Below are 14,434 nucleotides of genomic sequence, written 5' to 3'. Positions count from 1 at the left end.
ATAAATTGGAAATACAAATATTCAAAGTAAATACAACTCAATTAGACACATATTAGATAAATGAAAAACCTGGTTTGTTACCTCAATCTAAAAACTTAACATATATTACTATTATGATTGCATAAAAAAAAATATTAGAGTAAAACTATCCGAATGATACTTAAGGTGCAATTCTATTCCAAGTAGGAGTCTTAACCTTTTAGAAAGACAGAAAAAAATAACAAATAATTTTTCCTGCTTTGGGTAATAAAAAGTCAAGTTTCACGGCTCTAATTTTATTCACACAAAATACTAATTAAAAATGTCACCTTGATCATAATGGGGCCTATACTGAGTGCACACAACTCCATCAAGTTATTTGAAGAACTGAGACTAAATAAAATTGTGCTTAGTTTAGTTAATTATTCCACTTACTGAATCAAGGTAAAGCAAGACACTTGCAATAGACTGAAGAAAACTTGGCATCTGGTAAATATGGTCATCAGCAGTGTCCATCTGGCTGAGGAACAGCTGCTTGCAGCGCTGAATGAGCTCTACATACATGAAGTCAACATCTTTTGCATTTATAACCTTGCAAGGCTTTAGAAAGGTAAAATGTAAATCTTTATCAATCTTATTGTCAAGCCATGTGATTACAAACTGAATATTAACAAGCTTTTTAATGAAGAAATACAGACATACAGTATATCTTGTAAGATGCTTTTTAAAACAATCTGTAAACACATTCTAAATATTTATTCATACACAAAACATCTACAGATTTTTCAACTACATTCTAGGCTCTGTTTAGATGGTAGGTATCAAAGACAAATAAGATGCAATCCCTGACTCCATGAGGCTATTCATTAAAAGACTGAGAACTAAATTCAAAGTTGGAATACACTACTATACCACACTGAACACTATGCCCAGAGCCACATTTATAACTCACAACCTAATAATGCTAGTAACCAGCTTCAGGTTTTCCAAAGGCTCCTTTAGACTTTAGGTCTAGTCTAGCCTCCTTGAGGATCTGACTAGTTTCTCTTTTTAGAGTCCTCTCCCCTTTTCCTTGTCTATCATGCTCTAGCCACACTGTGAACAACCATAGTGAACAAATTGAAGTTAGTCAGATCATAGTGTATGAAGTTAAAAATTCCTTGCTCTCATTTACCTGTGAGCCTTCTTACATACTGTTTCTTCTGCCCTAAGTATTTTTAAAGGAGCCAACAGAGACAAATGGAGATGAAGATTTTTTTAAAAAGAAAGGGGGAAGGGATCATTTGGAAGTAAAGGAGGAAATATCAGGGATGGGATGATACTGAAAAGCTGGAAAGAGGAACTCTTCTCTGAAACAAGAGAGCAGCATTGATGGATACATTTGTGGAAACAGAGGTAGCAAATGATTTTCTCTGTAAAGGGGAAGTCACAGAGATCCACTAAGAGGGAAATAACTATAGTTATTCTCATTACTCTTAAACATACCTTTCTGTCATTAGAATTTCTTTTTCTAAAATGTTGAGTGATATCAACTAGAATTTTACTTCATAAATAAGAGGCAGTAAAGCACAGTGGGGAAAAAAATAGTGTTTTCATTCTTCACACTTGAATTTATGTCTTGGTTCTGTCAATTATTAACTGTGTGTCCTTTAACAAGTTACTCAATTTTTCTGGGTCTCAGTTTTCTCATCTGTAAAGTGGAATACTATTCCTAAAAGCTTGTATGAGAGTTATGAGGATTTGAGATAATACATATACAGAATCCTAGTACCGTGTTTCCCCGAAAATAAGACCTAGCCGGACAATCAGCTCTACTGCGTCTTTTGGAGCAAAATTAATATAAGACCAGGTCTTATTTTACTATAAGACCGGGTACTATACTATACTATACTATACTATACTATACTATACTATACTATACTATACTATACTATACTATACGACTGGGTCTTATATTAATGTTTGCTCCAAAAGACGCAGTAGAGCTGATTGTCTGGCTAGGTCTCATTTTCGGGGAAACATGGTACACAGTAGACACTGAAAAAAAAAAGTTAACAATATGCAAATAACAAAATACTGACACAAGTGTGAGATGCTTAAAAATGCAATAAATTATATTCCTTTAAACATTCAAATAAAACTAAAAAGAGAAAATTAATGAGCCATACTCCCGCAAAAAGTCCATATCCACGAATTGCAATGGATAAATCCTTGCTGTTTGAATCCATGTTCCTGATGATTCCATAGAATTGCTCCATAAAGTACTGCAGCTTACTCTTATGCGTTTCTGCATCTTTTGCCACCAAAACAGAAACCTGCAATTGTACATATACTTTTTAAAAGTATTTTAATGACAAAACCAAGTGGTCTATACAAATGCAAAAAGGCTAGAATTATTTAATTAGATATTATTGTGTTTTATAGTTCATTACAATCTCTTTCTTTCCTAAAGAACCACTGATTCAATTGCTTAGTCTCTATCAAGTTCAAAAAACACATTCTCTTAAATAAGGCTTTATAATATATGTGACATATTTTTCTTAGAGAAAAGGGACTGAAAATGACCAGAGAAATGCAGAAAGACAAACAGATTTTGAATTAAGCCTTCCTCTTTAGAGCTCATCCAGTGACTCATAAGGTGATATAGAGTTGTGCAGGCCCAGAGGCCAGCAAGTTCAGAAGTCATTAACAGACTGAGAGCCTCATTAAGGCGACACAAAATACAGTTCAGAACTAATAATCAGGAAGACAAATCATCTCATTTTTCAAAAAAATAGGCCATAAACGGTAAGGCTTAAATTAGGTGAAGCAAGGGAAAAAGTACTTTGACAAGCAAGTAGATCACTATTTACCAAACTGATAAGAGCCTAAATGCGAGAACACAAGTATTCAAAAAAGCATCCCTAATTTCAGCACAAAGACTTCCAAGATAAGAATGAAAAGGATCCAGATAACTATCAAAGGCAGAAAAAAGGTATCTACCTTTCATTACCAACCTAGCAATACATACCCTAATCCCACACAAAGCCCCACATGTCTTAGAATATATTACTCCCATTTATTTTAGAAGGATAGGATACATACTCCTTCATAGTTTTTTAAAACGATTTTTACTAAAAAATATAGCTAACATACAAATTCTATCAATTTCAGGTGTACACCATAGTTGTTCAACATTTATATAGCTAAAGAAGTGATCACCATAAGTCCTGCAATCTGACACCATACCATGCTATCATAATATTATTGACTACGACTATATTCCCTATGCTGTACATCACATCTCCATGACTTATTGTTTTATACCTGGAAACCGGAACCTCTTATTCCCCCTTTACCTTTTTACCCACTTTTAAAATTTTTCAATTAGAGTTAACATTCAATATTATTTTGTATTAATGTTAGGTGTACAACATAGTGGTTAGATATTTGTACGATTTAAGAAGTCATCCCACTGACTAGTCTAGTACCCACCTGGCTCTATACAGTTATTACCGTATTATTAACTATATTCCTTATGGTTTACTTTACATCACTATTTTGTAAATACCAATTTGTATTTCTTAATCCCTTCACTTTTTTCACCCTGTCCCCCAACCCCCATCCCATCTATTACCCCGGTGAATGTAGTACCCATCTGACACTATACATGGGTATTACAATATTATTAACTATATTCCTTGTACTATACCCTACATCCCCATGACTACTTTGTAACAACCAATTTGGACTTCTTAATACCTTCCCATTTTTCACCGACCACCTCAAACCTTCTCCCATCGGCCAAACGTCAAAGTTTTCTCTTTATTTGAGTGTGTTTCTCTTGTTTGTGAGTTAGTTTGTTCTTTAGATTCCACATATAAGTGAAATCACATTTCATCTGTCTTTCTGTGTCTGACATACTCCACTAAGCACAAAACCCTCCAGGTCCATCCTTACCACCGCTAGATGGCAAGAACCCATTTCCTTCCATAGCCAAGCAACATTCCATTGTTATGTACAAAGGGTGCCAAAAAAATGTATACACATTGTAAGAAAGGAAAACTGTATTAAAATTGTAATACACAATATATACTGATAACAAAAGATGAATACAAGTCACGTTTGACTTCTGCAATTACAATTGTTGCACAAAGTGGTTACCATCAGCGTCCAGACACTTCTGATTACGGCAAACTGCTGCTTGAGCAACGAAGACTAAAGGGTCCACTTAAATACATTTTTTTGGCACCTCCGGTATGTACCACCACCTCTTTATCATTCATCCAAGAATGGACACCCAGGCTGCTTCCATATCTTGACTATTGTAAACAATGCTGCAATGAACATATAGACACACACATCCCTTCAAAGTAGCATTTTGGGTTTCTTTGGATAAATAACCAGTAGAATTACTAGATCCTTCTTTGTCTCTTCTTATAGTGTTTGTTTTAAAGTCTATTTGGTCAGGTATAAATATCATTACCCCAGCTTTTTATTTTCCATTTCCATTTCCGTTTTAGTCCGTGTATGTCTTTCAATCTAAAGTGAGTTTCTTGTAGGCAGCATACATATGTGAGGGTTTTGTTTTCTTATCAATTCAGCAACCCTGTTTTTGAATGGAGCATTTAATCCATTTACATTTAAAGTAATTGTTGATAGATATGTAGTTATTGCCATTTTATTATTCATATATAATTTTTTTTTCCCCATTTTAAAAAATTCCCTCTAACAATCCTTGTAGTACTGGTTTGCTGGTGGTGAACTCTTTTAGCTTTTTCTTCTCTGGGAAGCTTTTTATCTGCCCTTTGATTTTAAATAATAGCCTTGCCGGGTAGAGGATTCTTGGTTGTAAGTCCTTGCTTTTCATCACATTGACTATTTCCTGCCAATCCTTTCTGGCCTGCAGTTTCTTTGCGAAATCATCTGACAATTTTATGGAAGCTCCCTTATAAGTTACTAGTTGCCTTTCTCTTGCTACTTTTAGGACTCTGTCTTTGTCTTTAACCTTTGCCATGCTAATTATGATGTGTCTTGGTGTGGGCCTGCTTGGGTTCATCTTGTTTGGGACTCGCTGGACCTCCTGGGCCTATATGTCTATTTCCTTCGCCAGGTTAGGGAAGTTTTCAGATTTTATTTCTTGTGTGGGTTATGTGTGCTTTCCTGTTATATCTGAGCCTTGATTGCTAGTGGCATGTCAGTGGGTGGGACTGACCCTCAGGCTGACTGGTGTAGGGTTTGGCCATGTCTAGAGCTTACCAGCTGCTGGGAGGGGGTGCTTAACCACATGGAGCAGGATTCGCCCCAGTGGGCTCTGGTGCCTGTTGAGACCGCCCTTTGGGTGTGCCACTTTTTGGGCTAACTGGGTGGACTATCAGTGGATGAAGCCAACCTCAAAGTATGTTGGTTCTGGGGTTTCTTAGGAAGGACTGTGGTGTATGCCCAGGTCAGCCACTACCTGTGACCGGCAGGGGACTACCTGATAAAAGTTACAAAGAGATCCACAGTTGGCTGCTGCCTGTGCTGGACCTGGAGGCGCGTGGGAGAGGCCACGATGTGAACCGAGGATTGCTGCCACCGGTACTGGGTCTGGAGTAGCTCTGCAAAAAGCCAGGACACACCGAGGCCTCCTGCAGGTTGCTGGCTCCCGTAAGATTCAGACTCTGATATACAGTTGAGAGTGGCAAGGTCTCAGTGAGTCACCAGGGTGGAGCAAGTAGAACACAACAGACCAATTCAGTTTCAGATTTGGCCATCTGTGTGGGGGAGGGCTAAACACAGAGCCCTCCCAGCTGCACAGCAGTAGATCCCCACGCAGGGAAAGTGGCAACTATCTTCCAGCCTTTGCTGGAAGCCACACACTTCAGTCTGCCGCCCATATGTCTCCGACGCACCATCCCTCCCAGTCACTGTCCCTCCGCTGGAGCCCAGGGTGAGTGCCTGTGAGTGAGTCAGTGCACACCCTTTACATGGATATCTGGGTTTCCCACGGCCTTCCATTCCACCTTGATAGTAAGAATCGCTAGCGTTTTTCATAGCCAGATGTTGTAGCGGCTCCTCTTCCCGGCACAAGTACTTCAGGCTGCAGAACCTCGAGCAGGGCTGGGGTCCCCTTGCTCCTCCGTAGGGAACCTCTGTGGCCAAGATATCTCTTCCAATTTTTACTTGCCACATAAGATTTCGGGCCAACCTGTTTTGTACCTCCACCTCTCATACCAGTCTTAACATGGCTTCGTCTTTATATCCTTAGTTTTAAAACTTCTGTTCAGCTAGATTTCAGATAATTCACCTGGTTAATTGTTCTATAATTTAGTTGTAATTTTGATGTGTTCACAAGATGAGCAAAGCACAGTGTTTATCTACGCCACCATCTTTGATCATTTCCCCATAATTTCTTTTTTCCACAAACATATCATAAACAATGTTACTCAAAAAGTAACGATCTTATTTAATCAAAGAACAGTTTTTCACTTTATGAATACACTATATTTATGAATTTAAACTGTTTCTAATTTTTCATCATTGTACTTTCAACAAGCATCCTTTTTATGTATTTTTATCTAAATGTTTTTTTTGCTTATAACAGCAAAAACTTAGAAATATAATTACCAACAGTAGAGAATAAGTTAAAACACTCTGGCTCATGAACATGATATATATCAACTATGTTGCTATTGAAAATTAATCTTGTAGATCTCCATGTGACATCAGGAAAACATATTCAACACAGTGGAAAATCTTAAGGCTACAAAAATTATAAATAATACTCCTTTATGTCAAGATATCACTCTTCCTACCTCTTCATTCCTTCCGAGTAAGGAGAAAGCAAAAGGGAGACAAGAGGGAGGGACAGAGAAAGGGAGGTGGGCCTAAAAGCATGACCACAAAAAATGATGATTTTTGTCTTGGTGGTAGGATTTCAGAAGATTTTAATAGTCTTCTTTGTACTCTTCTATGTTTGAATTATATAGTGTTTCTCCGAAAATAAGACCTAGCCCTTATGTATTTTCGGGAAACACAGTATGCAACTAAGCTATGATGTTCTTCATAAGAATTTTATATAAAGCTATTGAATGAAAAAGTAAAAATGTCTTTCCCATAGGAATAAGGTTTCAATTTTAAAATGCAGCACATGTACATAGTCAAAACAATAATGGAAAAGAAAAAATGGTTGGAGAACATCCACTACCTAATTTCAGGATTTAATATAAAGGTAGAATAATCACTATAATGAGGTATGAGTTAAAGATAGACAAAAAGATAAATAGGACAAAAATAAGAGTGCATAAATAAACCCCCACATATGTGGTCTATTGACTTTTAACAAAGGTACCAAGATAAGTCGATGGGAAAAGAAGAAGCTTTCGAACATGTGGTACTCAAACCAACAAAACGGGGGAAAACTCAACTTCAAACCTTACTTTACACCATACACACAAAAAAATTCAAAATAGATTCCAGACCTAAGTGTAAATGCTGAAAACTATGAACTACAAAACGTCTAGAAGAAAAAAATTTTTTAAATTTCTGCACCCATGGGATAGACAAATATTTCTTAGGGCATAGAAAGGAGGAATTAGTTGGAAAATTGGTAATCTGGACTTAAGCAAACTCTAAAACTTCACTCTTTGAAAGATGCTGTTAAGAAAATGAAAAAATGAGCATCATGAGAGTGAGACCACTGCTTTCAATTTCCGTTAAAGCTGTAACTAGTCAAACATCTAGAATCCAAGAAACATCACTCTGCTCAACATACTAGGACACCTAGGAGACCCACACATTGGTACATTGAAAGAGGGGAATATTGGAACACATAGGGGAGTCAGGATGAGGGAAGGACAGGGACAGTGCCTGTATATGTGCTCCTCTGGCCACCATGGCTGAGCCCGTGGCCCCAGTGAACAGAGCAGTGGTGGAGGAGAAAGGGTGTGGTCCCCACAACATGAACTATGGAGGACATTAAGGGGGCAGCAACTTTGTTGGCACCTGTCAATCTGGCTCCCAACCCAATCATGGCAGTGCTCACATCACCAGAAAGATTGGTAGCAGCAGTGGAGACACACAGTGCAGTTCCAATGGCCATAAGGAACCAGGTAGCAGCATGATTAGCTTGTGAACTGGGCTCCCCCCTCACCTGCTACATCCCCCCACCAAAATGGTGGTACCCCAAGACCCAGGCGACCCAAACACAACAAAGGCACCCACCACAGTGGTCGCCAGGCAGCAACTCCCAGGACCACAGCGATGCCCCTCTCACCATGATCCCGAAGGCACAAGCACAGGTTAGATACAACAAAAATGTGCACTATTGCACCATATACTGGAGAAAAAAAACCCCTCTAATTATAGACATATTAAATTGTTAAAATCAAAATGGTACCTAAATAAGTGTTTACTACTTCTAATGTGCCGGCAGAGGAACAAACAATCAAGTACCATGAACAACCAAGGTAACAAGGTAACACAGAAAGGAAATGAAATTCTCCAGAAACCAAACTCAAAGTCATGGAAGACTGTGAACTATTCTTTTGATAGAATTCAAAATAAGAGTCATGAAGAAACTCAATGACATACAAGAACACTCAGAAAGGCAGTTCAATGAGCTCAGAAAGAAAATAAATGAACAGAAGTGGTACTTTACCAAAGAGCTTGAAACTAAAATAGAACCAAACAAAAATTCTAGAGCTGAAGAACTCAATATATGAAGAATGTATTAGAAAGCACTGGAAATACAGCAGACTATATGGAAGAGAGAATCTGTGAGCTTGAAGACAGAAAGAAGGTGGAAGAGAAGAGAGAACTAAGTTTGTTTTGTGTTTTTTTAAATGAAAGTCCTCTACGAGAATTGACTCCATTAGAAAGGGCAACATAAGGATAATGGGTCTCCCACACAACAGGAAAGAAACAGTGGAGATACAAAGCAATCAGAAAACAAAATATAAAATGGCAGTAGTAAGTCCTCATATATGAGTAATCACCCTAAATGTAAATGGGCTGAACTCACCAATCAAAAGATAAAAAATAGCTAGATGGACTGAAAAACAAGACCCAACTATATTCTGCCTTCAAGAGACCCATGGCAGCACCAAAGACAAACACAGGCTCAGAGTAAAGGGGTGAAAGATGATACTCCAAGCAAATGGCATCCAGAGAAAAGTGGGTATACCGTTCTTATATCAGACAAAATCGATTTCAAGACTAAAATGGTAAAAAGAGAAAAAAATGGACATTTTAAAATGATAAAGGAGACAATCCACCAAGACATAACGTTTATTAAAATACATGCACCCAACATAGGAGCACCAAAATATATAAGTAATTACTAACAGACCTAAAGGGAGAAAAAACAGCAACACAATATGAGTAGAAGACTTTAAGATCCCACTTACGCCAATGGATACATCATCCAAACAGTCCACAAGGAAACACCAGCCTTAAGTGACACTTAAGATGGACTTAATATATATTTACAGAACTTTCTATCCCAAAGCAAAAGAATACATATTCTTCACAAGTTCACATGGAACATTCAAGTATAGACCATATGTTGAGACTCAAAACAAGTCTCAATAAATTTAAGAATGAAATCATATCAAGCATGTTTTCTGACCATAATGGTATGAAATTAGAAATCAATTACAAGAAGAAAGATGGGGAAAAAATCACAAATATGTGATTAAACAACATCCTACTAAACTATTGGGTCAATGAAGAAATAAAAGAAATCAAGAGATAAATGAAAACGAAAACAGGATATACCAAAATCTTTGGGATGAAGCAAAAATGCAAAGAGGAAAATTTACAGCAATATAGGCTACCTCGAGAAACAAGAAAAATCTCAAACAATGTAACACTGCACCTTAAAAAACTGGAAAAATGTCGATAAAAGAAATAATAAAATTCAGAGTGGAAATAAATGAGAGAATAAAAATAGAAAAGATTAATAAAATGAAGAGCTGGTTCTTTGAGAAACAAAATTGACAAATCCTTAGCTAGACTCACAAAGGAACAAAGACTCACAAAGGAACAAAGAGACAAGACACAAATAAATTAAATCAGAAATGAGAAGTTACAAGATACCACAAAAATATAAAGGACCATAAAAGAATAGTATGAAAGGCTGTTACCAAATTAAACAACCTAGGAGAAATATACAAGTTATTAGAATAATACAATCTTCCTAGACTGAATTATGAAGAAATAAATATCTTGAGGATACTGATCACTAGTAAGGAAATTGAAATAGTAATTAAAAACTTCCCAAAAAAGCATAAGTCCAGAACCAGACTGCTTCCGTGGTGAATTCTACTAAACATTCAAAGAAGATTTAATACCTATCTTTCTTAAACCCTTCCAAGAAACTGAAGAGAAGGGAATGCTTTTTAATTCTTTCTGCAAGGCCAACATTACCCTGATAACAAAACCAGACAAGGACAACACAAAAATCAAATTACAGGCCAACATCTCTGATGAACATAGATGCAAAAATCCTCGATAAAATACTAGTAAATCAAATACAACAATACATTAAAATAATCATATGCCACAATGAAGAGGGATTTATTCCAGGGATGCAAGGATGGTTCATCATCTACAAATCAATTGTAATAAACCACATTAACAGAATGAAGAATAAAAAAAGCATATCATCATCTCAATACATGCAAAAAAAACATTTGACAAGATACAACATCCATTTGTGATTTTTTTTTAAAAAGAGCTCTCAATTAATGGGTATGGAAGAAAAGTACCTCAACATAACAAAGGCCATATTAACAAACCCACACCTAATCATACTCAACAGTGAAAATTTGAAAGTTTTTCCTCTAAAATGAGGAAAAAGACAAGGATACCAATCTTTGGCACTTTTATTCAACATAGTACCTGAAGTTTTAGCCAGAGCAATTAGGCAAGAAAAATAAATAAAAAGGATCCAAATTTGAAAGGAAGAAATAAAACTGTCACTATTTGCAGATGACAAAATTTTACACATAGAAAACCCTAAAGACTCCACCAAAAAAATATTAGAAACAATAAACCAATACAGTAAATTTGCAGAATACAATACCAATATACAAAAATTGTCATTTCTATATGACAGACAATGAACTATCTAACAATGAACTACCAGAAGAAGAAATGAAGAACACATTCCATTTATAATCTCAACAAAAGAATACTTAGGAATAAACGAAGGTGAAAGACCTGTACACTGAAAACTACAAAATACTGTTGAAAAAAATGGAAAAAGACACACATAAATATAAAGATATGTCGTGTTCACAGACTAGAAAAATTAACATTGTTTAAAATGGCTACATTACCCAAAGCAATCTACAGATTCAATACAATCCCTATCAAAATCCCAACAGTATTTTTCAAAGATGTAGAACAAAAAATACTAAAATCTGTATAAAACCACAAAGGACGCCAAATAGCCAAAGAAATCCAGAGAAAAAAGAACAAAGCTGGGTGTACGACACTCCATGATTTCAAATAATACTACAAAGCAGCACAAAAACAGACAAATAGACCAATGGAACAGAATTGAGAGCCCAGAAAAAAACCCACACATATATGGGCAACTACTCTACAACAAAGGATAGTCTCTTCACCGTACACAAAACTTAACTCAAATGAATTAAAGGCTTGCATGTAATGCCTGAAACAACAAAATACATAGAAGGAAACATTGGCACTAAGCTTCTGGACATCAGTCTCAGTGGGCTTTTTGTAAATTTGACTCCAAAGGCAAGGGAAACAAAAAGTAAACAAATAGGACTACATCAAACTAAAAAGCTTTTGCCCAGCAAAAGAAACCATCAACAAAAGAAAAATGCAACCAACTGAATAGAAGATTTTGCATATGGTATTTCTGATAAGGAGTTAATATCCAAAATACAAGTATACAAGGAACTCATACAACTCAACAATGAAAAAACACCCCAAGCAACCCAAATAAAAAATGGGCAGAGAATTGGAATACACATTTTTTTAAGGAAGCCACATACAGACATATGAAAAAATGCTCAACATCAGCAGTTACCAGGGAACTGCAAATCAAAACCACAATGAGATACCATCTTACACCTGTTAGATGGCTATTATAAAAAAGACAAGAAATAACAAGTGTTGGAGAGGATGTGGAGAAAAAGGAACTCTTGTATACTGCTGGTGGGAATGTAAATTGGTACAGCCGCTATGGAAAACAGCATGGAGGTTCCTCAAATATTAAGAATAGAACTACCAAATGATCTATCAATTTCTCTTCTGGGTATTTATCTAAAGACTATGAAAACACTAATTTGAAAAGATATATGCACCTCTATATGTTCATTATAGCATTATTCACAACAGCCAAGTTATGGAAACAACCTAAGTGTCCACTGACGGATGAATAGATAAAAATGTGCTATATATACACAAAATGGAATACTATTCTACCATCAAAAAGATAAAATATTGCCATTTGTGACAACATGGATGGATCTTGATGGTATTATGCTAAATGAAATAAGTCAAATGTAAAAGGACAAAAATAAGGTAATTACAACTCATGTGGAATAAAAAACAAAAAGTAACAAACAAAACAAAAAGTCAGAGATACTGACAACACAATGAGGATTACCATAAGTGGGACAGTGAAATGGGTAAAGGGGGTGAAATATATGCTAACAGATGGAAAGTAGACTTTTGGTGGTAAGCTCGCAAAAGAGCACACATGTATCAAATTATAATGTTGTATTAGGTGAAATTAATATAATGCTCTTAACCAATGTTACCCCAATGGAAAAAAAACAAAATGAAAAGGCAACCCACAGAAGAAAAACTATTTGCAGTATTTTTAGAACAGGACTTGTATCCAAATTACGTAGAGAACTCTTACAACTCATTAATAAAAAAGAAATACAAATAATTTTAAGATGAGCAAAATATATGAATGAATACTTCACAAAATAAGATATAAGTATGGCTAGTCATCACAGGGGAAAAAGATAATCATCAACTGTCAGCATGAAAATTCAAATTAAAACCACAGTAGGATAACATCATACACCCATTAAAAGGTCTAAAAAAGACAAACAATACCACGGGTTGATAAGGATTTGGGGTGAATGGAACTCTCATGCATTACTGGTGGAAATTAAAATATGCAACCAACTTGGAAAAGAGTTTAGCGGTTTCTTATAAAGTGTAATATATACCTAAGATGTGACACAGCAATTCCACTTCTAGGTTTTTACTCAAGAGAAATGAAAACATATGTCCACAAAAATACTTGGTCATTAATGTTCTTAATTTAAAATAGCCCAAAACTGGAAACCACCAAACATCCAAAAACAAACAATGACATGTCCCTAGAATGGAACACTATCTGTGCCACACCTCAAATTGGTTTTCATGGACTAGCTTGTGAATTTAACTACCATTTATAACATTGCTCCAAACATAATTTATATTGTGAATCTTCAATGTTTTCCTTCAGACAACCCAAGCAGTTTAATTCCATAACACCTATCCTGAACAGCAGGTATTTCCAGATACCTTTGGATGCTCAGAATCATAATCACGAACACATTCTCATTAGCCAACTGTGAAACGTTTCCACATTTGCAGGCTCAAAATCTGCAACCACATCCTATCTAGATGGAAAATACACAAAAGCAAATGGACTCTCCTTGTTCTTGAAGTAATATGAAACACAAGCATCTTATCTTAACATGACAGCCGACCCTCACCTCTCAGAGATATGTTTTCTTACCCCCACCTGGCTGCCACTGGCCCAAAGAAACCCTGATCTCCCAGGCCTTCCTTCCTTCCATCTCCTCAGTGTCACGTCTGTCGAATCTTGGATCTGAGGCCCTAATCAGATCTAGTAGTATCTTCATAGCTTTCTTTCAGTCCTGCTGTTACCATGCAGTTGATCAATAACCAAGCTTTTTTCTTTAAATACTACAGAAGCTAATGGGTCAACTTTTATTTATTTTTCAAATGTGCAAGCACAAGATTAGAATTTAATATTTCGCATGGAAAAAATATTTTTAAATGTAAGTGAAATTTTAGTACCTGTTTCAGAAAAGATTCCAGAGCTGAATTTGCACCTCTTTTCAATTCTATGTTTGTATGGTTACACCATTTTGACAGTACTTCAAATAGAGAAACGTAGTTTTCCAAAAGGCAGGTGCTAAACTGAGCTGCATGCAGGGTAAATAAGCACAAGCCAGCTGCAATTGCAAAAACCATTATATTTAAACTAGGAACACAAAAGGCACAACAAAGAACTAAGAAAGCTTCAGGCATATGTCAAAAATAAAACTGTTCATGAAGATCCAGTATCATTACACTGTAATGACCTAGGGATCCTAATTAGAGCTCTAATGCCACCATCCCCCATTTAAATCAACAGACCCGTGATTTGGCGAATGAATCCGCAAAGTTCAGAAACAGGACCAGAGTTTGTTTAGATAAAGTCGGA

At 36.2% G+C, this 14,434-nt stretch overlaps 1 protein-coding gene across 3 annotated transcripts in view; it reads right to left on the bottom strand.

Moving 5' to 3' along the window:
• Positions 1-14,434, bottom strand: part of PRKDC (protein kinase, DNA-activated, catalytic subunit) — a 270,606-nt gene that overhangs the window by 229,535 nt on the left and 26,637 nt on the right. For all 3 annotated transcript variants that reach the window (XM_074318994.2, XM_074318995.2, XM_074318996.2), the window contains exons 10-12: positions 14,026-14,183; positions 2,148-2,294; positions 415-579 (exon numbers count right to left, since the gene is read on the bottom strand). In XM_074318994.2, coding sequence (XP_074175095.1) covers positions 415-579; positions 2,148-2,294; positions 14,026-14,183 — 470 coding nt within the window. The remainder of the gene's footprint in view (positions 1-414; positions 580-2,147; positions 2,295-14,025; positions 14,184-14,434) is intronic.

The sequence above is a fragment of the Rhinolophus sinicus genome, chromosome 7 (assembly GCF_057876585.1).
Source record: "Rhinolophus sinicus isolate RSI-liver-muscle chromosome 7, RSI-T2T, whole genome shotgun sequence".
Taxonomy (NCBI): domain Eukaryota; kingdom Metazoa; phylum Chordata; class Mammalia; order Chiroptera; family Rhinolophidae; genus Rhinolophus; species Rhinolophus sinicus.
This window is presented reverse-complemented; position numbering and strand designations above follow the sequence as displayed.